This window comes from Medicago sativa, chromosome 2, assembly GCF_051527215.1.
Source record: "Medicago sativa cultivar Bolivia chromosome 2, Bolivia_mono, whole genome shotgun sequence".
Taxonomy (NCBI): domain Eukaryota; kingdom Viridiplantae; phylum Streptophyta; class Magnoliopsida; order Fabales; family Fabaceae; genus Medicago; species Medicago sativa.
The window spans coordinates 34,712,414-34,737,076 of NC_140750.1; the positions used below are offsets into that span (position 1 = coordinate 34,712,414).

The 24,663-nt window shown below is 34.1% G+C and overlaps 2 protein-coding genes across 3 annotated transcripts; both read left to right on the forward strand.

Annotated features, from left to right (window-relative positions):
* Positions 1-1,265: 1,265 nt before the first annotated feature.
* On the forward strand, positions 1,266-6,371 carry LOC146946494 (Phototropic-responsive NPH3 family protein). Its single transcript, XM_085744549.1, has 4 exons — positions 1,266-2,015; positions 2,989-3,058; positions 3,606-4,832; positions 5,611-6,371. The coding sequence occupies exons 1-4, from the start codon at positions 1,957-1,959 to the stop codon at positions 6,196-6,198; spliced, it is 1,944 nt and encodes a 647-aa protein (XP_085600675.1). The 5' UTR covers positions 1,266-1,956; the 3' UTR covers positions 6,199-6,371.
* A 3,160-nt stretch (positions 6,372-9,531) lies between these two features.
* LOC146946495 (benzoyl-CoA reductase subunit C, putative (DUF630 and DUF632)) lies at positions 9,532-16,418 on the forward strand. Of its 2 annotated transcripts, none has more exons than XM_085744550.1 (6): positions 9,532-9,781; positions 10,712-11,788; positions 12,645-12,829; positions 14,861-15,084; positions 15,207-15,540; positions 15,757-16,418. In XM_085744550.1, the coding sequence occupies exons 2-6, from the start codon at positions 11,032-11,034 to the stop codon at positions 16,168-16,170; spliced, it is 1,914 nt and encodes a 637-aa protein (XP_085600676.1). In that variant the 5' UTR covers positions 9,532-9,781; positions 10,712-11,031; the 3' UTR covers positions 16,171-16,418. The 2 variants fall into 2 exon arrangements, with proteins under 2 accessions (XP_085600676.1, XP_085600677.1); XM_085744551.1 differs by having other exon boundaries at positions 10,848-11,788.
* The last annotated feature ends 8,245 nt before the right edge of the window (positions 16,419-24,663 follow it).

A 24,663-nucleotide genomic window follows, 5' to 3' on the forward strand; every position in this document is an offset into this window, starting at 1 on the left:
AAATTATTTTATTAACATTATTCTGAAATTATTTTGTTTACATTAATCTAAATTATTTTCTTAACTTTATTCTAAATTATTTTATTAACATTATTCCGAAATTATTTTGTTTACATTAATCTAAATTATTGATTCGATATTATTCTTTAAATAAATACAAATATCAATAAAAGTAAATACAACATTAGAAAATAAAAGCAAATATAAAATAAATGAATAAAATTGATGCATATAACAATATCTTATTTTATTAATAATTCATACATTACAACAATTGTCATACAATAATTTTGAACTTATTCACTAAATCTAATTATTTTTTCCTTTTTGGGGTAAAAAGTAATCAATCTTCGTGGGGTAAAATAGTGAGCAGCCTTCTTGGGGAAAATACATCATCAACCCTTGGGCTAAATTTAAATCTGATTTTTTTTTACCACAAGAAGTTCTTTTTACCCACGGTAAAAAGTTTCTGCGGTTAAAAAAGCAGATTTAAAATTATCCCAAGGGTCGATCACTTTCCCAAGTCGGCTACTCACTATTTTATCCCGACGAATTTTGATCACTTTTTACCCCAAAGAGAATATTGAAAAAAAAAAACAAAGAAAGAAGAGAATTAGAGGAAGAGAGTGGGAGGAGATAATGTGAGGAATATATGAAGTATATGAGGGTATTTATATGTAGAAATGGGAACCTAGGTTGTATCTAACATAAATGTCGTAAAAAAAAACGCGGGAAAGTGGTAAAAAACGTGTTTCTTTAATGTTGAAAAACTGACCAAAGTTGGAAAAACGTTTGTTCTTCACCGGTCAACTAGCGTGAGTTAACTTGCGCTAGTGCTAAGTGGATCGTGACTTAAGTCACGTTCATAATACACTAACGCATGTTAAGTCACGTAGCGTGACTTAACATGAGCTCAGAATACACTAGCGCAAGTTAAGTTTCGCAGCGCAACTTAACTTGCGCTAGTGTATTTCTGTTCAGAATACACTAGCGCATGTTAAGTCACGTAGCGTGACTTAACATAAGCTCAGAATACACTAGCACAAGTTAAGTTGCGTAGGGACATTTTGGACTTTTACGTTGGGAGTGAGCAAAACCATTTAGGTAAAGAGCAGAAATTCTTGTCATTTCATCTATCTATCGACCACAACAACACCATGGGCTAGTAACACACAAGCACATGGGCAAGCATTCTAGGTTTGATCACTTCACTAAGAAACCGACACACACCAACATTAAACAAATGAAATCCTTCTAATAAATACAAAATAGAAAAACGTTGTACCTTTTCTCTTCTCTCTTCTTATCCTACGTTTCCATTCATTGTTCTCTCTCTCTTAAAAAGTCAAAAACCAGTTAAGTTAGTGCTTGATGAGTGATTAAAGAGATTCTAAACTCGAGAAAAGAGCAATGAGTGTGTTTCAAGAAAATGACCCCACATGTGCTGTTTTCTTTCATTTATGAATTCATTCAATACCCTTTTACCAATAAACAAAAAATCTCATTTTTATTTTTTTTATTTGTTAGTTAGTGGAAGGTGAAAGAAAGAAAGAGTCAATGCTTTAATTTTTGCTTATGTTTTTGGACATTTGTATGAGTTGTCAATTGTTTTGGTTTTTGGCAGAGAACTCACTTGGTTGTTGACCTAAACTAGGGTTGATTAGATACATAGATAATGAAATTTGTGTTTTTTAGGGTTTTATTTTGATTTTGAGGTTGTTTTTGCACGTGGGTCTTTTTTGTTTTTGTGTTTTAACAAACAATTGAATGGAGTGGTTCTAGGGTTTTGAAAGTGGTGTTGTTGAATTGAATTGAATCTGATTGTGGATTTGGGTCTTTTTTTTGTTGTGGGTTTCTGGGAATTTTTCTAAAGGTTGAGTCTTTTGGGGAATTGGAATTGAAAGAAGGTACATTGTTGGATACAAGACTGAAATTTGAGTTCAAGTTTTTTCCTCAATGGCTTGTGTGAAATTGGGTTCTAAAGCTGATGCATTTCAGCGTCAGGGCCAAGCCTGGTATTTTTCTACCCTTATCCTTTTTTTTGCTCTTTTAATTTATATACTTTTTTTTTTTGTTATTTGTTGTTATATTTTCTATTGAAATGTGATTTTTATTTGTTGAACATGTTTTTCTACTTTTATCTAAGTTTGTTGGTTTACTGATAGGTTACTTGCCATGTTTCTTTTAGTGTTTATCAGTGGTTTAGAATATTTTAACTCATGTTGAAGTGTAGTGAATGCATATAGTTTGAAGAAATGATTCTGTCAAGGTTTTGTACTCATATTTCTGTTCCTTGATAGATATTAGATAGATCTCTCTATGTAGAATTTGGGATTGGTTCGTGTTCTTATGGACTACATGTAAATCTCTGAGAGTACAAAAGTGTTTTATGAGTTCTTTCTTATTTTCTGATTGATATGATTTGATTAAACAATATATATGAGTGGTGAAAATCTGTAATCTGTGCATTTGGTAGAAACAGACCTGTCAATGAAGATTGAGACTGTGATTTTTATTCTTAACTTGACAAGTATTCAATTTAATTTATTTTCTTTGTGGTCTTTAGGAAGTAATATTATTTCATTTTCAATTTTGTTTTGCTTCGTATTGTCCCAGCGATGGCAGTTTGCATGTATAAGGCTCTTGCATTGTGTATACCACCTCCGACTAGGAGTTAAGGGAACCTTTTGTATGATAGGCCAAAGTCCGGTTACATGAACTTGCTTTGCATTCCTATTACTTAGTGCTATATTTTTTGGTTGTTCCATACGTTTATTTCATTCCTACTACCCCTATGATACTTCAAACTCACATTTGTTCTAGATATGTTTATTATATGACGGTGAAGGACGCTGTTGTTATTTCCTTTAAGCCATTTTAAATGAGACTTAACAATACAACATGACTGAAATGCATTGTGTTTGTTGAATTTGTTGTTGAAGTTTTGCCACTTTTATGTAATGTTTAATATTTTCATTGCTCTCATAGGTTCTGTACGACCGGGCTTCCCAGCGATATAGTTGTTGAAGTTGGTGAGATGTCTTTCCATCTTCACAAGGTATATGTTAATGTCTTTCTTTATGATTTTTGAGACGAGTGTTAGAAGCACACTCCCTAACACACACTTTTTAACGCACTCTTTGATTGGTTAAAATTCATCTGTTCAATCAAATCATGTGGGTCCCATATAAATTTGGGGGACCCATGTGAATTTTAACAAATCAAAGAGAGTGTGTGTTAAAGAGTGAGTTGCTAGCATTGTTCATTTAGAGGACTGTTGGCAACACACTACGCACATCTAGCTGATGCACTATTTATACGGATGTTAGTATGCTCAAATTCTCGATTCTTTTTTTTCAAATGATGTTTGGCTGACTTGAAATTCGTCAAAGTTTGCATGAAGATGTGCGTATCAGAGTTTTTCTGTAGTACATTTGAAACATAATTTTTTTAACATGTTATGAAATCTGCTTTTAACTTATTATTCATTCAAAATACTCAATATTGCTACTGTTTGTAAAATAATTCCAAACTCACCCTCGGTATTTGTATATATGCTTTTTTGAATATAAAAATAAGCTGACTGCTATGCACACTTAATGCAGTTCCCTTTGCTCTCTAGAAGCGGAGTTTTGGAAAGATCAATTGCCAAAGCTTCTGAATCAGAGGAAGAATGCGTCATACACCTTCACGACATTCCTGGTGGGGCCAAAACATTCGAACTCGTTGCGAAATTCTGCTACGGTGTGAAACTCGAACTTACGGCATCAAATGTTGTGTGCCTATGGTGTGCTGCAGAGCATCTTGAAATGACTGAGGAATATGGTGAAGGTAATCTTATTTCCCAAGCGGAAACCTTTTTCAATCAAGTGGTCCTCCGAAGTTGGAAAGACTCCATAAGGGCACTTCAAACTTGTGACGATGTTCTGGACCAAGCTGAAGAGCTTCACATTGTGAAGAGGTGCATTGAATCGCTTGCAGCAAAGGCATCCACTGACCCAAATTTATTTGGGTGGCCGGTATTGGAGCGTGGTGGTCCCTTGCAGAGCCCTGGTGGAAGTGTTTTGTGGAATGGAATAAGTACTGGGGCAAGACCAAAGAATACAAGTTTAGATTGGTGGTACGAGGATGTAGCAAATTTGAGTTTACCGATTTATAAGAGGTTGATAGCTGTCATGGAATCTCGGGGCATTAGGCAGGAAATCATTGCCGGTTCTCTTGCTTTCTATGCTAAAACGTATTTGCCTGGTTTAAATCGACGTAAGGTTTCCGGTGAGTCCAGTACCCGACTTGCCCCGGCGGCTTTGGTATCTCCACCATCTGAAGAAGATCAAAAAATTCTTCTGGAAGAGATTGATCAACTACTTCCAATGCAGAAGGGCCTGGTCCAAACGAAGTTCCTGTTTGGTCTACTTCGAACGGCCATGATTTTACGAGTGAACCCCTCCTGCATATCAAGTTTGGAGAAACGGATCGGAATGCAGCTTGATCAAGCTGCTTTGGAAGATCTCTTGATGCCAAATTTCTCGTATTCAATGGAGACACTTTACAATGTCGACTGTGTGCAAAGAATTCTTGATCATTTCCTTGCCATGGATCAGATTACAGGTGGTGCGTCTCCATGCTCGATTGATGAAGATGGCCAGTTGATCGGATCACCTTCGCTGACACCCATCACCATGGTGGCAAAACTGATTGATGGTTACCTCGCAGAGGTTGCCCCAGATGTTAACTTAAAACTTCCCAAGTTTCAAGCCCTTGCTGCGGCTGTTCCAGAGTATGCCAGGCCTTTGGATGATGGTTTATATCGTGCCATAGATATTTACTTGAAGGTATGTAACTAGAGCAAGTCTGTTTATATCATTCTATAGTTAGTTTTAATATGCTTCGGTATGGTATATATTATAATGGGTTTATCTTATGGTTACATGCATCATGCCACAGTTGAGCCATTTGTTGGCCTGAGTGAATATTATATATGTTTGTCAAATAATATTTTCGATACTGCAATGCTTCTAGGTGTTAAATTTTTTACTTTTTATTAAAAAGTTACTACCTCCGGCCCTGAACATAGGATCCCGTTGACTAAATCACAAAAACTTTAAGAATGTTGGTATTGTTTTACAAGTTTACTCTTTAGGATAGAGAATTGGTTTATATTTCAAACAACTGTTTTTATTACATGTTGTAGAAAAATATGCAACATAATTAGGGGTACGTTGTTAAAGAAATAATTAACGCAGTTGAAAATTTAATAGGGGTCTAATAAGAATGGACAAGGGAAAATATAGACAGGGTTTAGGGATGGAGATAGTACTTGTTGCCCATGTTTAATTTTCATCCGTGATTTGAGTGACCTTACTTTACCCAAAGCATATTTGATTGAAAATCACATATCCTTGGCACCTTTGTAAAACGTTTTCAAACTATATTGTTGGCTTAAATAATTTTTTTAATGCTTGCAGATATACCAGTTTATGCTTTTATTCCCAATCCTTGAAAATACAGAAAATTTTCTTTGTTGTTTTGGTTTTAGTTACTGTTATGCTTATTGATGTTGGTTCTAACTACTGTCTACTGATTTAATTTTGCTCTCGTAAAAAAATGTAGTCTCACCCATGGTTGGTGGAGTCAGAAAGAGAGCAACTATGCAGGCTAATGGACTGCCAGAAGCTCTCATTAGAAGCATGCACCCACGCCGCACAGAACGAAAGGCTCCCCATTAGAATCATAGTTCAAGTTCTATTTTTCGAGCAGCTCCAGCTTCGTACTTCAATCGCTGGTTGCTTTCTAGTATCAGACAATCTTGACGGATCAAGAAATTTAAGAAGTGGTTTGGTCGGATCAAACGAGGGTGGTTGGGCGTCCGCAGTCAAGGAAAACCAGGTATTGAAAGTAGGGATGGATAACATGAGGATGAGGGTATCTGAGCTTGAGAAAGAGTGCTCAAACATGAGACAAGAAATTGAGAAACTTGGTGGTAAGGCAAAAGGATCATCAACAAGCGCATGGGGAGTTGTGTCGAAGAAACTCGGGTTTAAGATAAAGTCTCAGATGTGTAGTGCTCAAGAAGGATCTGTTAGCAAACAGAACAATGGGCATAATAATGTTGAGAAGTTGAAGGACAGAAATGTAAAGCATAATAGAAGTTCTTCTATTAGTGACAAAGGATCAGTCTCTTCAATTATTAATTCTTAGTGTCTAAAATGTTCAAAAAAAAATGTGTTTGAGATGGAAATGAAGGTCGTTATTTAGTGTTTTACTGTAAACTGTAGCTTTAGTATTTTTTCATTTTTCTTTTCTTTCTTTGTACTACATTGCACATTATGCTTCTTCCTACTCTAAAATGTTCATTTCTTTGAATTTTGAAAGAGGTATGCTTACGGATGTAGCTATTTGCATTTTCCTTTGGGCTCTGAATTTCCTCAACTCCCTTAAAATTCATAAACATACTTTTCTTTTGAAGTTTATTCAAAAATATGGTAAACACTAAACACCATTGAAATTCACACACATGCAACGTTGATGTCCTGTGTTGAATTAGGGTGAAGGTGTTTAACCTAACAATTTCAGCATCGAAGTTTATTTTTAAATAGGATGACCGAAGCTTATTTGTATAGCGCCTTTAAAAAAAAACTTTGGCCATGCCTTTAAAAAAAACTTTAGCATGAGCCAAAGGTATAAAGTTTGATGTATGCTCGGTTTTTTTGTAGTTCGATTAATGTTGATGATGAGAAAAAACTGATAATATTGTGCTATTTGAAAGAAAATTGGTTGTATTAGATTGGGAACTTTATTATTGACAAATGTAAGTTTAATTAGTTTGTTATGGGGAGAGGAAAATGACAGTAGCAGAGATTGAATCTCAGTCTCAACCCTCTTACATGAGTCATTTGATATCTCAACTCAAACTACTGGACTACTTTTTTGAGGACACTATTTTGATTAAGTTGGGTATTAATAGAAGAAATTAATGTTCCAAACCTTTCAAAATATATGTTTTAACACGGTATGTGACCAATTCAGATTATATAATCCAAAATATTTTAGAAATGATTTCTGATTATATAATCCGAACAAGTCTATAATAAGGACGGTGGTTTGGTCATCATGTTTGCCTTGAAAAAGTTTAGTTGAGTTGAGATCCGGGAACTCTTTAGAGTCAAAAGAGGCTTCAAAACTCAAAAAACATATACAAAGTTGAATCAATAACCTTGTTGATGAGTCAATTTCTTATTAAGTGACCCAACTTTCTTTGGTATGCCCAAACACAAATATATATTTAATCAATTAAACTCAATACCACATCTGACCAAAAAAAAAAAAAAAAATCAAAATCACATGTTTTAAAATAAAATAAAACCTGAATTTCTTTCACTTTTTTTTAAAAGAAATAAAACCTGAATTTCTTTCACTTGATATTACATGTGTTGCAATTGCACATGCACGTATACATTCGCTTAACCAGTAAGCAATTACAAAGATAAGCTTGTCACTGCCTACCACGCATAAAAGAATTATCTCAAATAAAGCAAAAGCAATTGCAAGAAGAAGAAAATCTTGCACGATAGTGTTCAACCTTGGTTGGCCTATGCAAATATCACAATTACCACTAACAACCATCAAGTAGTCATAAAGTAATACTTTTCATTTCATGTATTTGCTGCATGACGGCCAAAAGTGTTTTAAAAGATAAATGTAAACTGTACTGCCCAACATTCAAATAATCTACAATGCAATAACTAATGATAAGTTGGATTATATTATATGTATCTTAAACTCTAAGATATGACCTCAATAACAAGTAATAAGTAAACCACTAGCTTCAAAGCCAATATATCAATGGAGCAAACCCAAAAAGGTTCATACACTTTGTTTAACATAACCTTTTTCAATTATTGAAAAAAAAAAAACCTATCTTTTTCAATCACCATACAAATGACAAATTAAAAATCGTGTTTCTAAAAAAACATTTTCTGGAGTTCAATTTCTGCTGGAGGTGATTCGGATAGATAAAGAACATTTATTTTTCGTTTTTAAATAATAATATTACTCAAGTCTTAAATATTTGTTTGATAGAAGAAAATTTAAGTGAGTTGAGTTGCTCATTAGGATTAGGGTAAGCCTCAAAGCTCTGTGTGCGTAAGAGAGATAATGCATACCATTCACAAAAGAGATGATCAAATAAACAGTTAAACCCACGACTTTAAGGATAAGTCAACTTCTTATTAACTGAGTCAACCTTCATTTTTAAGTTCTGATTTGATCTAATGTTTTCCTTCAAGTCTAAAACTCTAAAGTCTCATCTACGACTTTCAAAATATCGTCCATTTCTAGGGTTTTGTGTGTTTACCGTTGAGTTTAAATGTATTTTTTTTTGTTTTTATTTATAGACTTGCTTTTTGAAGACAAGTTTCATGACCCAACAACAATTATGGGTCTCGCTCATAGTCCATTTTTTTTTGTTACCATTCATATTTTCTAAATTTTTTTGTTTTGTTCATATGAAGATGCAAGTTTCTGAGTTTGAAGAATTTTTCTTTATTTGAAAATGAAGATAAATTTTCTTAGTTTTTGAATGATGGTGTAATAACTACGCAAAAAACGATATAATATTGACAAATTTAAACATAGATGAACAAATCTGGAATAAGAAAAAAATAAAAAGACTAAATTGTTACATGAAATTAAAAAATCCATACAAGTAACTTTGTTTTTGCTAAAAAAAAAAACTTTGTTTTTTTTTCTCTCTCTCAAACAACCAACACATTTTTTACTTGTGTGAATCATGTCATTGGTTCTAATTTTTTCTTTCTTTTCAAATCATATTTGAGATATCTCTATGAGTTAATTTCTTTAAATATATCATAAAATTAATTTTCGAGTCGATCCAATTATTATAGATAGAAATGGACAACCTTTCAAATAGACGACAACAAAAAATAAACTATTTTTTTTCTCAAATAAGACCCATGTTACCAGCAGAATTAATTGAACTCAAATATTTTTTTTAGATAAGACTCAAATACTACTAATTGTACTTCTCTAGTTATAGTTTTTTTTTAGGGACTTCTCTAGTTATAGTTAAATTGAGCTAAGCATAATAATATCCAACCAATTATTTTTGGGAAGCACTTGGGTGATATAATGTCACCGTGACATTAAATCTGGGTCACACAACACACATTGTCACACAACATCTGGGCCACACAATACATACTACAACACATCTGAGCCACACAACACAATACCTTTGTGTGGCCCAGATTTAATGTCACGGTGACATTATGTCACCCAAGTATTTTCCATTATTTTTTTTTACACATTATTATCTGATGTAGCATGCTCATAAAAAAAGTGGTTAAAATGATTATTTAATATTACTTTTTTTTTTTTATATAAATTTTATTGAATATTACTAGTGGAAAAGAAGAGAAGAGAGTGGCATATGTCAGAAAAAGCAAGTAGAAAGTAGTCTTTCTCTTTCTTTTTTCATTTTTGTACTATAAACAAAGTTGATGATTTCTCTTCTTGGACTAAGCTAAGTTATCACCCCACCTCACTTCTCTTTCCATTTCCAAACAAAACCTCACTTCTCTTGTGTATTGCATTGCCTTACCAAACCAGTTAGTACACACATCCATCATTCCTTCTAGTTCCACCAAAACCACAACCTCAACCTCTTGTTGTAATGTTCTGTATGCCACAACTGAGAACAGCAAACTAAGTTCGGAACCACGCACGCGCTCCTGTACTTTACTGAACTGCATGCTCTCTCTCTGTAAAATATTTTTCTCTCTCTCATCTTCTTGGGTTTTGTGCATGTTTACTTCCTCTCTCTGTACTATGTTTTTGTCTTTGTTTTATGAAGCATGAGGTCAGGAGGGAACATCTTAGGTTTTCCTTTTGTTTTTCTTTCTGTCTTTTTTTGAACAGGTGCATTTGGTGTGTTTTTTTTACTGATCTGCTTCACACACACACACACACACACACACACACACACACTCATTCTTTTCCTCTCTCTTATTATTTTTCTAATTTCAACATTTTTAATTTCTCTTGGGTTAATCTGTACATTTTTATTTTCACCTTTTTTCCCCTTTTTTTTTCTTTCACTTGGTATACCTCTAGACTTTCTTTGCTAGAGACGAGAGGCGACAACTTTAAAAAAAAAAAAAGAGGAAGTAGAAGAAACATACGACATTTAAAAGGGAAGAATTTGAGGGTTTTTTTTATCTTTGTAATGCAAATTCCTCCTAATTCGAATCGAAGAACTCAAAAATTGTGTTGGAGAAGAATTTTGGTGGGTTTATATAAATTATTCAAATTTAATCTTTTTTTTTGGGTGTAAACCGGGTATCCTCTGCGCGCAACTGCGGAGACTAATCCCTCGAGCATTGTGGGACCCAAATGGGCGGCAGGCGCTCCCTAAGAGTTTTAACGCTGCTGCATGCCCAAGGCTGGATTCGAATTTAATCTATGTTATAATATTTTTAAAATTAAAAATATATTAATTGTATATATTAATTTACAATTATCTAAAAAAAATGCAATTTAAATAAAAATGTGATATATTTCTTAATTTTTCTCTATATTTCCTAGCTCCAAAGTCCTCTTCTCCCCTCCAAACTCCCAAACAAAGCCCTATGGTGCCGTAAATCTGCCTCTATCTATGGCTTGTTATTTATATGTTTACTTTGTTCTTTTGTAGGTGATGATAATTAATTTTTGAATCAACAGAATTTATTGATCAAGCAAACCAACTCAAAATCTGTGCAACACACACATCACTACAACCAATAACAAGGTTTTTGGACATCTTTGTGACTTGTCAGCTTCTTTTTCAGTTATGTTTGTAGGAATGCAGTTATTGAGTATCAATGGTGAAACTTGATGCTCCATTAATTTCTGAGGCTGTCATTTCTCTAGGTGGCTCAACTTTTTGGAAAATTAGTGTAACAACTTGTTACCAACACTAGGTTTATTTGGGTTATCTTTGACCGTGGATAGTGTAATTAGCTCGTCTTCAAAATGGGCTGTGTGTTATCAAGTATTGATGAGGATGGAAGGGTTGGCATATGCAAGGAAAGGAAGAAGGTAATCAAACAGTTAGTTTGTAATAGAGAGGAGTTTTCTGATGCCTTATTAGCTTATTTGAAAGCGTTGAGGAACACCGGTGCCACACTTAGGCAGTTCACCGAGTCCGATACATTAGAATTAGACTTTGCCTCTACTGGCCTGCCTGAAGCCCCGCCTTCCCCACCGCCTGATTTGCTACCTCCACCGCTGCCTCCTTTTCTTGCTGAAAAGAGTTCTGTGCACGTTGGCGAAGATGAAATACTAGAGAATGATGGCACTGACAACTTTGTTCATATGCTGCAAATTGACCAAGGTTTGAGCTCGTCGTTGCTATTTCAACCTGTGGATAAAGTAGAAGTTGTAGAGTCGTTTGAGGAGGAGAATTGGGAAGAAACCAAAACTGAATTTGAGGATGAAGTCCAAGATTCAGAAGTTGATGTAAGTGTGGGAAGATCACGTAGCGGGAAGCAACCGGTCAAAGAACCAGTTGATGATAGTTCCTCTGCTATTACTTTGTTTAGAAAAGAAACTCATGTTACTAAAGCTATGCCAGTAGTGATCGGTAGAAACGGGAGATCATTGGAGGGTATAGTTACAGAGTTAGATGATCATTTCCTGAAAGCATCAGCGTGTATAAAGGAAATCGCTGTTCTTATTGATATCAGCAGTGGAGATACTCTTCTGCGGCAGAATTCTGGTCGTCATCCAAGTAAGACTTCGTATCGTGTCCTTTAAGATTATTGAAGTTCCTTTATGATAGATTAGGTTTTGTCATCGGCTAGCCCTGACCTTTTGCTTCCTGTCTTTGCTGTATTGGAAATTAATTAATATATAGTTTCATTTGATATTCACAATGCATATTTTGATACTCTTAAAACTGAGGTTAGTTATTTCTTTTTTGAAATGTTTGAATGTATGGTATATCCATAGATATTGGAAACAGCCTCTGTTTGCAAGAGGAAGGCCACATATACTTCCCCTCCCCAGGGTCTTGCTAATCAGTGTAGCTTTCCGATTTCAATACATTATGACTTTTAGAAGTTACACTTTCCTATACGATGTTTCTAATTTGAATCTTTACCCTAAGGATAGTGGTTATCATTTAGCTTTGTAAAAACCACTGAATACCATTTTGAGTAGTAGCAGATGGATTTCATCCACATTAATAGTTATATGAATTATGAAAAGTACAGTGTGTATTACTTGCTTGAAAATGTTATCTTTGCTTGTTTCAATAACTTTTTTTCAGAAAGGTTGCATGATTTTTATCATGTAAATGAATTAAGAGTAAACAATGATGTCACCATTCTCTCACATTTCAGACTACAATATGCAGGATAGTAATTAGGAAACTCCTATACTACCAGATCTATGAATAAGGGATTCGATATAATATAAAAAATGCTATCATATCGACTTACCTATCAAACTTATTCTACAGATTAATTCCCTACAGGCTTCATGTCTTATGACAGGCTTATAGTTGATGTTTACTTAATTGTAGAGATCATTTATTTTGTGTGTATGGGTGAATGACATTTTCTACTCTGGCATGTTCTTTGTAGGCAAGAGAACCAATTCTGCAAGGGTATTTAGCGTACTATCATGGAGTAGGCATACTAAGTCATCCACGTTCACCAAAGATGACGCTGAATTTTCTAGTCCTAGTGAACCATGCAGGCCGGGAGCTCATTGTGCCACACTTAAAAAATTATATGCGGCAGAGAAGAAACTTTACAAGGCAGTAAAGGTAAGCCAATAATAAAACCAATAAACAGTCTATGATGCTGATTTTCTATCTGTTTTAGTGCAAATGTGAAGCAAAAAGTTATATATTTAATTAACCTGCATCATATTAGAAAACTGCAAACATGGTGTGCCCCAAATATTTTTGGGCTGCACGAGGGACTATCATTTAATGCGAAAGATATTCAGGGAAAAATAAATCAGGAACAAAATTTCAAGGCATATTGTTCAGGACTATCTCTGGTTTGAAAATAGAGTGTGTCAAAATTGAGAGTAAGATAAGAATAATTAAAAACTTCTCTAAGAGCCTGTTTGAAACACTTCTCAAAAACTGTTTTTTAGTTTTTAAAAACTTGTTTGCTAAACTATTTTTAAAATTACAGTTTTGGAAACTGTTTTGAATTTTTCAGTTTTGGGGACTAAAAAACTAAACATGTAAAATGATAACTATTGTGAGAAGATGACTTGTATATTTTAAAAACTGAAAACAAAAACTATTTCAAACAGGCCCTTAATATTTCTGACCCTTGCTAAAAAAAAACTAACAACTAATGTTTTTCATTAGAAAACATTAATAGTAATAATCCTCAAGATTGACAGTAAATATGGTCAGAAGTGCCGAAAGTGTGATGGTGGTATATGCGTCTGAGAGGAAGCTACCTGTGCAGTCTGTGCTACATTGGTTGTCCGAGGAGGGTGACCATGGATATCAAAACACCTATCGATAGTGTGGCCGATCATGTAGCAATGGTCACACTTGGGACGAGATTTACCATGCTTTCGGGATCGACCATATTCGCCACTTTGAAAAGCCGAGGCAGAGGAGTCAACAGGTTCATTAATAAAATCCACATTCAAAGATGATTTTTCCGGTATACGCAACAAAGCAGACATTGCAGAGTTGAAAGTAGGTCCAATGGGAGAATCTAGAATTTGATTACGAACCAAAGAATACTCCATAGGTAAACCATACAAGGCCAACATCATAAAAAAGGTTTCTCGCTGTTCATATTCCTTGGTAGGCGCGCCAGCAGGAGGCATGATTTCATTGAAATCATGCAAGAGACCTTGAATCTTATCCAAATAGTCAGCCATGGAACCATCAAGTCTTCTCGGGGCAACAACCCTCATGAGATTTTGGCAAACCTGGTATAACCTTCTAGTATCACCGATGTCAAAAATCTTAGCCTTCTTCCAAACAGTCTCACAAGTGATAAGAGTTGTGAAGAAATTCTTCACGGAATCATGGATGGTTGATTTGATGATGATACATAGTTGAGCATCGATCATTTTCCAGAGAGAACGGTCTGATTCGGGCACAAAATCGATGTTCTTGGTGAGATGGTCTTCATAATCTTGAACCCTAAGCCATTGCTTGATGTTTGATGACCATGAGTGGTAGTTGGTGGCTTCCAACTTGTCAGTTAAGAGTGGAGCAGTGACGTAGTTGGTAAAAACCAGACGGTGTGGAGGATCTGATTCAGCCATGAGCTAGGGAAGAGAGAAATGTCTGGTTTTTTATTGATAACTTGCTGAGAAGAACTAGGGTTTATGAATAGCACGTTGAGTGTGAAAACAAAAAAAAAAATACAAAGGGTTACAATTTTCCTTTTTTTTTTAATGTAATAAAAATAGTTAAAATTTTACTTTATACCAAAAATATTTTAATTAATCTTGGAATGACATTAATACCCTTTTCACCATCTTTCGTTTGCCTATGTTCTATCTTTCTCCTTTGTCTTTGAAGTCATTTATTTATCTGGTTTTTGGATCAAATTACCTTTGCTTTTATTCTTTCTTAGGCTTATTTAAATTCAAAAGGTTATAGTCTTATATATTATGGCTCAATTGACTGGTATTTTTGGATAAAATGACTAGTTAGCTTCTATCTATCCCTTAGTTAGGGTGGCAATTGTTTTGATCATTATGTTTGTTTCTTTTGATCAAAGGAAAATATTTATTTATTTATTTATTTACTTACTTTACATTTGGCATGAATGTCCTTTTCTCATTGTTCAAATGTCATATAATGTAGGAGGAGGGAATTACCAAATTGGAGTTTGAGAGGAAGTCATCGTCATTGAAAAAGCAAGAGGGTGAGGACATTGATTTGGTTAAAATTGACAAAATTCGATCAAATGTTGAGAAATTGGAGTCTGATTTGATAAGCCTGCGGCGGTGCATCAGTGAAACAACTTCATCCATTTTGGAACTTATAGATGAAGAGCTTTTACCCCAGTTGGTTGCATTAACTGCCGGGTATATTTCTCAGATTTCGATGCATTACACTTTAACTTACTGATGAAACACAGAGCAGTGTGTTAATTATATCTGATTCATATCCTAGGTTTTGCTTTAAAAAACTGTTGTTTGTTTTGTAGGTTGTCACAAATGTGGAGGATAATGCATGGATGCCATCAGTCGCAGGCACTGATCTCCCAGCAGCTGAGTAACCTCAGTGATAACCACAATACAATTCTGAATTCTGAATCTGAATATCATCATCAAGCTACAATTCAGTTTGAGAGTGAGGCTTCTTATTGGTATAATAGCTTCTGTAAACTTGTAAAATCGCAACAAGAGTATGTAAGGACCCTCAGTAAGTGGATTCAGCTTACCAACTGCCTAAGGAATGGCAATGAAAGCGGCAACCACTCTTCTATTCGCACCATTTGTGAACAGTGGGAGCTTGGGCTTGATGGATTACCAGATAAGGTACTTCTTACCCTCACAACGCGCCATGCTTTGTTTTTCGAATGGAAAAATGTAAATTCTTTTGGCAAAACTTTTATGTATGGGCGTAATCTGTTTGTTTGCGCTAAACACTTCTTATTGGTCAAAGATACTTCTATCTTTTTACTATACTACAGATGTGTAAATTTTATGAGCGGAATGATAATATTTTTTTCTGGCACTTTGATGTGGTTACAGGAGGTGGCCAATGCGATAAAAAACCTTCTGTTATCCATACGTTCCATAATTGCTCAACAGGCCGAGGAAGACAACATTCTAAAAAAGTTGGAAAAACTTGAAAGAAAGTTGCGGAGGTGCTCGAAGTCCCTGGACGAGATGCAGAGAAAAATTGAACTAAACTTTGAAGATGAGGGTGATGAAGCTAATATAAGCCCCAGGCATCCGCTATTTCATAAAAAAGCGGAAACAGAAGCCTTAAAGAAGCAAGTGGAAAGTGTGAAAGCAGATTATTTGGATTCTGTTCAGTATAGTAGAACCATGACTCTTGATAACCTCAGAACTAGACTTCCACATCTCTTCGTGTCACTGATGGAATTTTCAAGTGCTTCCTCTCAAGCAATTGAGGCTATTCATTCTCAGTCAAGCCAATAGAATGCAATGTCTTGGCATCACAAAACATGTTCACTTTGTGGTGCTTTGGATGGTAGTTAGTCTGCTTGTGCTTCATGCTGATATGAGCACAATACATATGGTGTAAATTGTGTTTATGAATGTTTGTCTACTGAAACAAAATTGTGTCTAGCCATTCTTTTGGCTTTTTGTATTCCTTCTAACTCTCCATACCAACACATTCTGAAATTTTTCAGTGGAGGAATTTGAAAGATATTATTTATATCATGGGACTACCATTTTTTTCAATTCACACATCATTAGTTTTAAGTCTCAAACTTATCAATGTGTGTGCACTTCACTTCACTTACAATATATGAAAACAACATACTACCAAAATTTCTTAAGTACCCATACCTAATTTTCTCCTTTACAACTTTAGGGTTATTTTTGTCAAATCCACTATCAAAATTCACTTTATCCACTTTATTTCAAAATTCAAAAACCCACTTTCCCACCTTTATTTATTTAATAATAAAATTTTCTCAATTGTAAAAAAAAAAATAATAAACTTTTCTCACTCATTTTTCTTTATTTATAATAATAAATTTTTCACTCTCATCTTTATTTATTTAATAATAAACTTTTCTCTCACCTTTCTATTTTAATAATAAACTTTTCCCTCTCACTCTCCTCTCTTATCTTTTTACCTACCAACTTTCTTCATTTTCATTTTCTCTCATCATTTTCAACTCTATTTTCTCTACTAATTTTCAATTCGATTTTACGAACAAGTTTTGTTTTTTTAGAGGAAACTAACAAGGTTGTTGTTATAGCATAATATAATTTTGTATTTACGATAACACTATTATATAATACATTAATTATGATTGTATTTTTGTCTTGTGCAAATAATGTGACATGCTAATTAGGTGACGTTTAGCCTGGGAATGGGGAGTTTTTTCCCACCATGGGAAAGTTCCCTTTTCCAGGACAGCTGTCAGTGAGCAACCTGCTTCAAAAAATAAAAATAAAAACTGAAATTTGTTTTTTAATGTTGATGGTCTTTTCTGGTGTACCACTCACAAAGCACCTTCAATTGGTAGCTTCACTTCTGTTCAGCCTCCCTTGGCTGTGAAATTATCAACATTAGATTCCTCTCATTTTTCTCTGTAAAAACCACTAAACTATTTTTATATTGGAGATATTTCAAAAACCCCCAACCAGCCACTTCTCTCCTACTGTTCGGCCACCATGAACACAGATTTGAAAAATGAATTTCATTTTCGAGCTCCTCTCTACCTGAGCTCTTCACTGAACTGTACAAATCAAAGTTTGAAGCAACTTCGTTACTACCCTTTTTTTCTCACCAAAAATAAATAAAAAATCAAAGTTTGTGGTGAACACAGTTTTGAGTGCACCACCATGCCAGAAACTTAACGGGCGGCCATATCTTCTCTTTTTTTATCCCTCGTTTTTTAAATAAAATAAAACATTAAAATTATAAGTAGAAAAAGAAAGTTTAAGAATTATATTGTGACAAAAGATAAAAGTAATAATAATGTGAAGTGAACAGCTGCAAGTGTGAGACGCCCCTACTAATTGCAATAGATCAAACCACGTCCCAAAGACTGGCTTCTTCGAGTAGTATTGTTCGCTGGCGAGATTAAATTTAGATGGGTTTTGCAACTCTCCCTACTAATTGCAAAGGCCCATGATTTATTAAAATAAATTCCCAATAAATTAAATAAATGAAAAATTGTTATTTAATCATTTGGTGGGGTTGGTTTTTTTTTTACACAATAACCACCAAAAAGTTGCAACAATTACCAAGTTAAAGATCTCAACCATCCAATTAAAATACTATTAAATCCATGGCTGTAAAGGGCACTTTCCCATCATGTGAAAAAAGAGTTTGTTCCCATGCTAAACGTCACCTGCTAATCAACCTATTATAGTACTCCATCCGTTTCAAAATGAGTGTCGCTTTAACCAAAAATATTTGTTTCAAAATGAGTGTCGCTTTCAGGTTCCAATGCAATAATAACTTTTTCTTTTCAATTGTACCCTCCAATTAATACTCTGCACACTACTTCCAAAGTATTACTTTTAAAACTAACCAATAGTTAATAAGGATTCTCTTTCTCTTAATCATTGCATTTCTTAATATGTGTGTAAACACCTAAAACGACACTCATTTTGAAACGGAGGGAGTAGTATTTTTAATATCACGATAGAAAAATTATTTCCTCTACCTCATTTTTTGTGCTTGATTGAAATATTTATGTTTTTCGTTATGACATAGAAATATTTCTATTTCAAAATGTCACTTTAAAATATCTGAAAGTATTGATTTTTTTTAATAATAGTTTCGAGTGATAAAAACTTAACATGTTCAACTCCTTCTAATTAATATAAAAAAAATACTAACAATTAACATTTGTCACTAAAATGACTTGCTTGTATCTCAATTATCCTACACTATTTATAGTGGTTCACCCTTGTCGGCGGGTTAGTCAATGAAGTTTTATTAAATACTACTATTGAATGCGAGAGGGTGGGGTATCAATGGTGAGGCTTGGAAGTGGCGTCGGAGGTTATTTGCGTGGGAGGAGGAGTTGTTAGGGGAGTGCATTATTGGCCTATCTAACTTTTCTTTTCAGGTTGACCGTATCGATAAATGGATTTGGAAGTTACATGCTACTAACTGTTACATTGTTAGTTCTGCTTATTGTTTTTTAACAGAATTGGAACATGATAGGCACCAGCAGCTTAATAACAACAATTTCTTGTGGCTGAAAGCCGTGCCTTTAAAAGTGTTGATTTTTGCTGGGTGTCTCTTTCTTGATCGGATTCCTACTAGAGATAAACTCTTCCAACGGAGGGTTTTACTAATATCCGATCAAGATTGTGTTGCAAATTGCGGTTCTAATGAGGACAGGGAGCACTTGTTTTTCAGGTGCAGCTTTTTTAGTAATTTGTGGAAGATTGTCGCTGGTTGGCTTGCTATATCTACAGTTTTTCATTGTCATTTTTTTGACCACTTGCGTCATTTTGGTGGTCTACGGGGTTTTTCAAATAAGACAACAGAGACCATGCACATCATTTGGTTGTCAGTTGTCTGGACAATTTGGAAAGAAAGAAACAATAGGATTTTTCAAAGGAAAGAGGACAACTTGCTTGCATTAGGTGAAAGGGTAAAGCTTCAGTCATTTTGGTGGTTGAAATCAAAATACACTAATTTTGATTTTGATTATCAAGTGTGGCGGCGGAGTCCTTTAACCTGCTTGAACTCAGTTTTTTAGCTTGTTGTTTTTCTGTGTTTCTTCACTCTTGTTTTTTGTTTTTTTTCTTTGTGCCTTAATGGCGTTGTACAGGATTGTCTGAATTTTGTATGTGCTTAGGTGTTTTGGCACTCCTTGTGCTAAAGCGTTTAGAGGTGTTTTTATTTATTTATATCTTTTTGGCTTTTTCAAAAAAAAAAAAAAAATACTACTATTGAATAACAACTGCATATGAAAATGTTTACATTAATATTGAATACCTAAGTTATTTTGCGTTATCAAGAATTGTAATGATTTTTATAACAACTGGTGGATTATCTTTACCGTCAATGAAGTTTTATAAGTCAATCTCATTAATATCGTAATGTTTTGTTTTTTTATTTAATTTTTAAATAAAAATTCAATTTAATCTAAGTGGCATCTGATTGCATAAAAAAATGAAAAAAAATAAAATAATTAACAGTCAGCTGGACACGTCAGCAGATTCTGCTAACAAATTTAAGTGAGGCCTCAGTGACCTATAGTGGAAGAATCTCAAATGATAGGGACATAATCTTTTTTTTACAAGGATTAAAACTGAAATTCCCTAATATTACAGGGACCAAAAGCGTTATTAACCCTTTATTTTATTGAATATTGACTACCTACTAGTGGGTTACTTCGTCGCCCTTGAGGCTTAAGATTTCAACCAAGAATGGCAGTCCTTCAACGATTCTTGATGTAGCCTTTGAATATTGTCTTGCAAGAATCAACCTCCAACCCTCAAAGATAGCCACCCTTAATAAAGCAATGTGACAAGCCAATCAATTCGAGAGCCTTCTCAATTTGCGTGAGCCTCCCAAACTCTTGCATCTCCTTTGATTGTTGACAAGTTGTCAATTTGATCTTGAGATGTTGGATGAAGAAAACCCTCCAAAATTCCAATCGGAGACCTCAGTCGTTCCTTTATGTTTCAATCGCCCGAATTTGCAAAAGGCTAAAATATCACAATTTGACGTTAAAAAAAAAAAATCAATCCAAGTAACTCCCAAGGTTCTCAACTTCACCATCAATATCTAAGAGTTTTCAAAGAATAGAAGATAGTGTTGAGAGAAGATATTATGAAAAATTCTTTGTTTAGAAAAATAGTGTTATGTTACTTATTTTATAGTCTTTGGAATGTAGCGAAAAACAAAGTTATAAAATGTGATGTTACAACAGAGTGAAACGATTCGCTTAAAAAATCGACAAAATATTTTTCTCCAAAAGGAGTGAAACGAATCACTACATGAGTGAAATGATTCATACTATTTTGTTGATTGTGTGAAACGATTAACAAGTTAAAACATGTAAACTTTGCGATTTTAAAAATAAAATAAAACAAATAGTGAATGAATTCAAGGTTTTAAAATATGCTACTAGATATGATTGTGAAGTTAAGATCCCAGGAGCTACCTTTACCCCCCACCCCGTCGATGATGGCAAACTTTAGAACTAAACCAAGTTGAATTTGTGAAGAATTTGTAAAATCTTCCCAGGATATGTGCCTTGAACTTTAAAAGAACTTAGTGTTATTATCAAAAAGAAGACAAGACAAAAAGTATAAGCAGTACCAAATACAATTCAAATTACAAACTAAAATGACATGACAAAGAATATCACTTGACAGTAAAACACATTAGATTATATAACGGGATAAAAAATGGACGACAAAATCAAAGTAACTAAATGAATCAAATTTCAATGAAAAAAATCGGGCTAGTCTTTTAAGTTTTTTAAGTTTTAAATAATTTTTTTTTCTTTTAAGTTTTATAAGTTTTTTTTAAGAGATCAAAATGAGATATATTACTACCAACAGACTCTCTGCCCAGCATAAGATGTAACAGAGAAGAAAACCAAAATGCACAACACACGTTCGGCAGAAAGAAACACTAGCTAGCCAGTACCCAAACATAAAAAAAAGTTTCGGCACCAATTATGATAACTAAAAAGGGTTTTATAAGTTTTAAATAGGTTCTTTAAGTTTTTTTAGTTTCAAATTTGGTATTTTTGTCAAACTTAAAGGACCAAAATAAGTATTTTGCTAAAAATTAATCACATTGTGTTGAAGTAAGTTAAGAATCAAAACAAAACGCATGCAAGAGTAATAATAAATTCGAAAAGTGCACATAATGTTGAAATAAGCTAAAAAAATATCTACTAAGTAAGCCCTTGAAACCATTGGATAATAATCCACCCAACAATTTGTATGTCAGATGGATCAAATTCCACTTGTTCACGTCTTACTTAATAAGTATGTTTTATATCCTTAAAAATTTATCTATTAAATAAACACTACCGATCTGTGCGTTCTTTTCAATATGGGACTACCGTTTTTCTCAATTTCGAACACTAGTTCTAAGTTCCATGACTAGGTGTTTAGTCTTCAAACGTTCAACTAATTTCATATCATATGTTCCAACAAGGCCTCTTATTGGTGTAATAGCTTCTGTAAACTTGTAAAATTGTAAGAGAGTACGTGATTCAACTTGCAAACGGTCTTAGGGATGATCATGAAAACGGTGATCACTCTTCTATTCGCACGATATGTGAACAATGGGAGCTTGGCCTTGATGGATTACCTGATAAGGTACTTCTTGCCAAGAATTTATTGTCATCCAGTCACTCCCACCTCAACACAATATGCTATATGTTTTTTTTAAGGGAAAATATAAATTTTACCGGTTTCTGCCACTAGACTTATTACTTTCCCATTTCAGAATCATATATGGTGTAACTTGTGTTTATGAATGTGTATTCTGAAACAAAACCGTGTCTCGCCATTCTTTTGGCTTTTCGTATCCCTTCAACTCTCCATACCAAGTAAGAAAAAAAATCACCTCCTCTATCTACCTCATATTTTGTGCTTATTTAAAATATTTCTATTTAAAACTTTCACTTTAAAATATTATGTATTATTGATTTTTTTAATAGTAGTTGGAGTGATGAAAAGTAGCAAGTTGGAACTCACTCTTATAACAAAAATAAAAACCAAAATTTGCCATTGAAAAGTGTCTTATTTGTATCTCAATTATCCTATATTTAATAAATCCGTTGAATCACAATATGCACTTTTTCGTAAAATAATTAAAATGTTTTTATCTTAAAAATGAGCATAAGTAATGATCTTCTCATAATGAGTGAGATCTTATTCAAAAAGAGGAGGGGCATGTGCTAGAATTTCTTTTGTATAAGCTGAAAGTATATTAGGAAAAAAAAGGAAATAATAAAAAAAATCTGAAAAAACATAAACCTAACCAGGAAAAAGAAATAAAAGAGAAATTTAATCGAAAATCAGACAATCCAAAAATCTAACAAAAGAAATTTGGACTAATACCCATTAAGGATTGAGTCCCAAAAACTGGAACTAACCCCAAAAAATGGGGTCAATTCTATTGTTGACCACAAAAGGCTTCATTAAGGAATCTGGATTACCAAACTTTGCCCAGGAACAGACATGTACTACAATGACAATTGTGTAAAAAATTAAATACATAGGATTGATGAAAACCACATGGCTATCACATAAAATTAATTGATGTAGAGTTCTATTACCCACCTCATAACATTACACCTAGTGTATAACAGCAAAGACCAACTTATGCCTGTTGAAGTAAAAACCATGTAAAAGATCATATGTAGCTCAACAATCCTCCTTCTGCTGTATGGAAATTTTTGCCCTTACTTCTTCTCACTGCGTTTTCTTTTGAGCGATCCACTAACAGCGGCTTTAGCTTTTTTCCACTCTTTCAAAGAATCAGCACTTCTCATAAATGAGCAAGTTTCTCCTATTTCAACATTTGCAGATCTTTCCCTTGGACTTGTTTCAACGATTTTCTCAACTACTGGAGCAGAAACTATATCATCGGTATCAGCATGCTCACTATTCTCTGGTACAATCTCCCCTAAGTTGAAGCCATCTGTGACAGTTCCATCAACAGTATTATTATCAGCCCCATTATACTTGCACTCACTGGAACCAACAGGGTACAAAGTGGGTTCTTTAGCCGTTTGTTATCATGTTCTTCGATAACTTGTGCATCGGTAGGTTGAGATTCGACAGACTCTCGAATAATGTTGGATATTTGTGTATTGGCTTCATTATTGCTAAAACAAATATTCATGTATGATGTTGGATATGGTGTTCCAACATCTTGGCACAGTTCAGTGTGCCCTGTTTTTGTGCCTTGGTATACGCGCGCTTTATCTTATTAAGGAATCCACGCCTTATTTCTTGTTGGCCAAGTAGCATGCTTTTTGTACAGAATCAGATGGTTTATTATTTCCTAAAGTTGTGTCAACAATTTAGGAAACTTTGGATGTGTTTGGATTGTTCCTAAAGATGTTCCGACATTTTAGGAGTTGCTTTATTTGTACCTGATTCTTGTGTAGCGGGTCACTGCTTTGATCTGATTTGTTCTGAAGCCCATCGAGACTTTTTAGCCCGTATTGTTTCAGTATATATACAAGACTGCAAGACCTAATTATTCATTCAAGCCGTCATTGAAGAAATAACTTTTTTTGGGTTTTGAGTCATTGTTATTTGTGAGCCTTTCTTGTATCACCTTGATACATGTTAAGGACTGTGTTTTATTGATTTGTAAGTTGTGTACTACTCCTCGGATATAGGAGTTCCTAGGTCGAAGTCCATACGGGTAGGTCTTAGGTTATATGTTGTGAATTTGGAGTTTGCTAAAAACTTAGAACAAGGACCACACTAGTGGATTTCCTTCCTAGCTTGGTAGTCCCCAGAGTAGGTGTGTTTGTCACCGAGCTGGGTTAACAAACCTACTGTGCCATTTGATTTTCTGTCCTTTATATTTTTCTTGTTGTGTGTATTTACTGCTAGCTTGATGTTTCAATATTAATCAGAACATCCTGTTTGTGTATGGTGTTGGAACATCGAATAGAACATTTGAAAGCTAGCGTGCCGGAATTTCAAATAATAAAAATATAAAAAGTATGAAATGCACCGTTGAATTAACAATTTTTCTTTTTCTTAATCGGAACATCCTGTTTGTGTATGGTGTTGGAACATCGAATAGAACATTTGAAAGCTAGCGTGCCGGAATTTCAAATAATAAAAATATAAAAAGTATGAAATGCACCGTTGAATTAACAATTTTTCTTTTTCTAAGTCTAAGAACTTGTGTGTTTGATAAATTGTTATCCAACGATTCACATCTTACCTAATATATGTCTATAATGATTTCCAACTATATAAGTACTCTCA

Coding starts and splice junctions, on each gene's coding strand:
- LOC146946494 (XM_085744549.1), top strand. CDS start 1,957: ATGGCTTGTGTGAAATTGGGTTCTAAAGCTGATGCATTTCAGCGTCAG. Junction 2,016..2,988: donor CAGCGTCAGGGCCAAGCCTG/GTATTTTTCTAC, acceptor TTGCTCTCATAG/GTTCTGTACGACCGGGCTTC. Junction 4,833..5,610: donor CCATAGATATTTACTTGAAG/GTATGTAACTAG, acceptor AAAAAAATGTAG/TCTCACCCATGGTTGGTGGA.
- LOC146946495 (XM_085744550.1), top strand. CDS start 11,032: ATGGGCTGTGTGTTATCAAGTATTGATGAGGATGGAAGGGTTGGCATA. Junction 15,085..15,206: donor TTGGTTGCATTAACTGCCGG/GTATATTTCTCA, acceptor TTTGTTTTGTAG/GTTGTCACAAATGTGGAGGA. Junction 15,541..15,756: donor TTGATGGATTACCAGATAAG/GTACTTCTTACC, acceptor ATGTGGTTACAG/GAGGTGGCCAATGCGATAAA.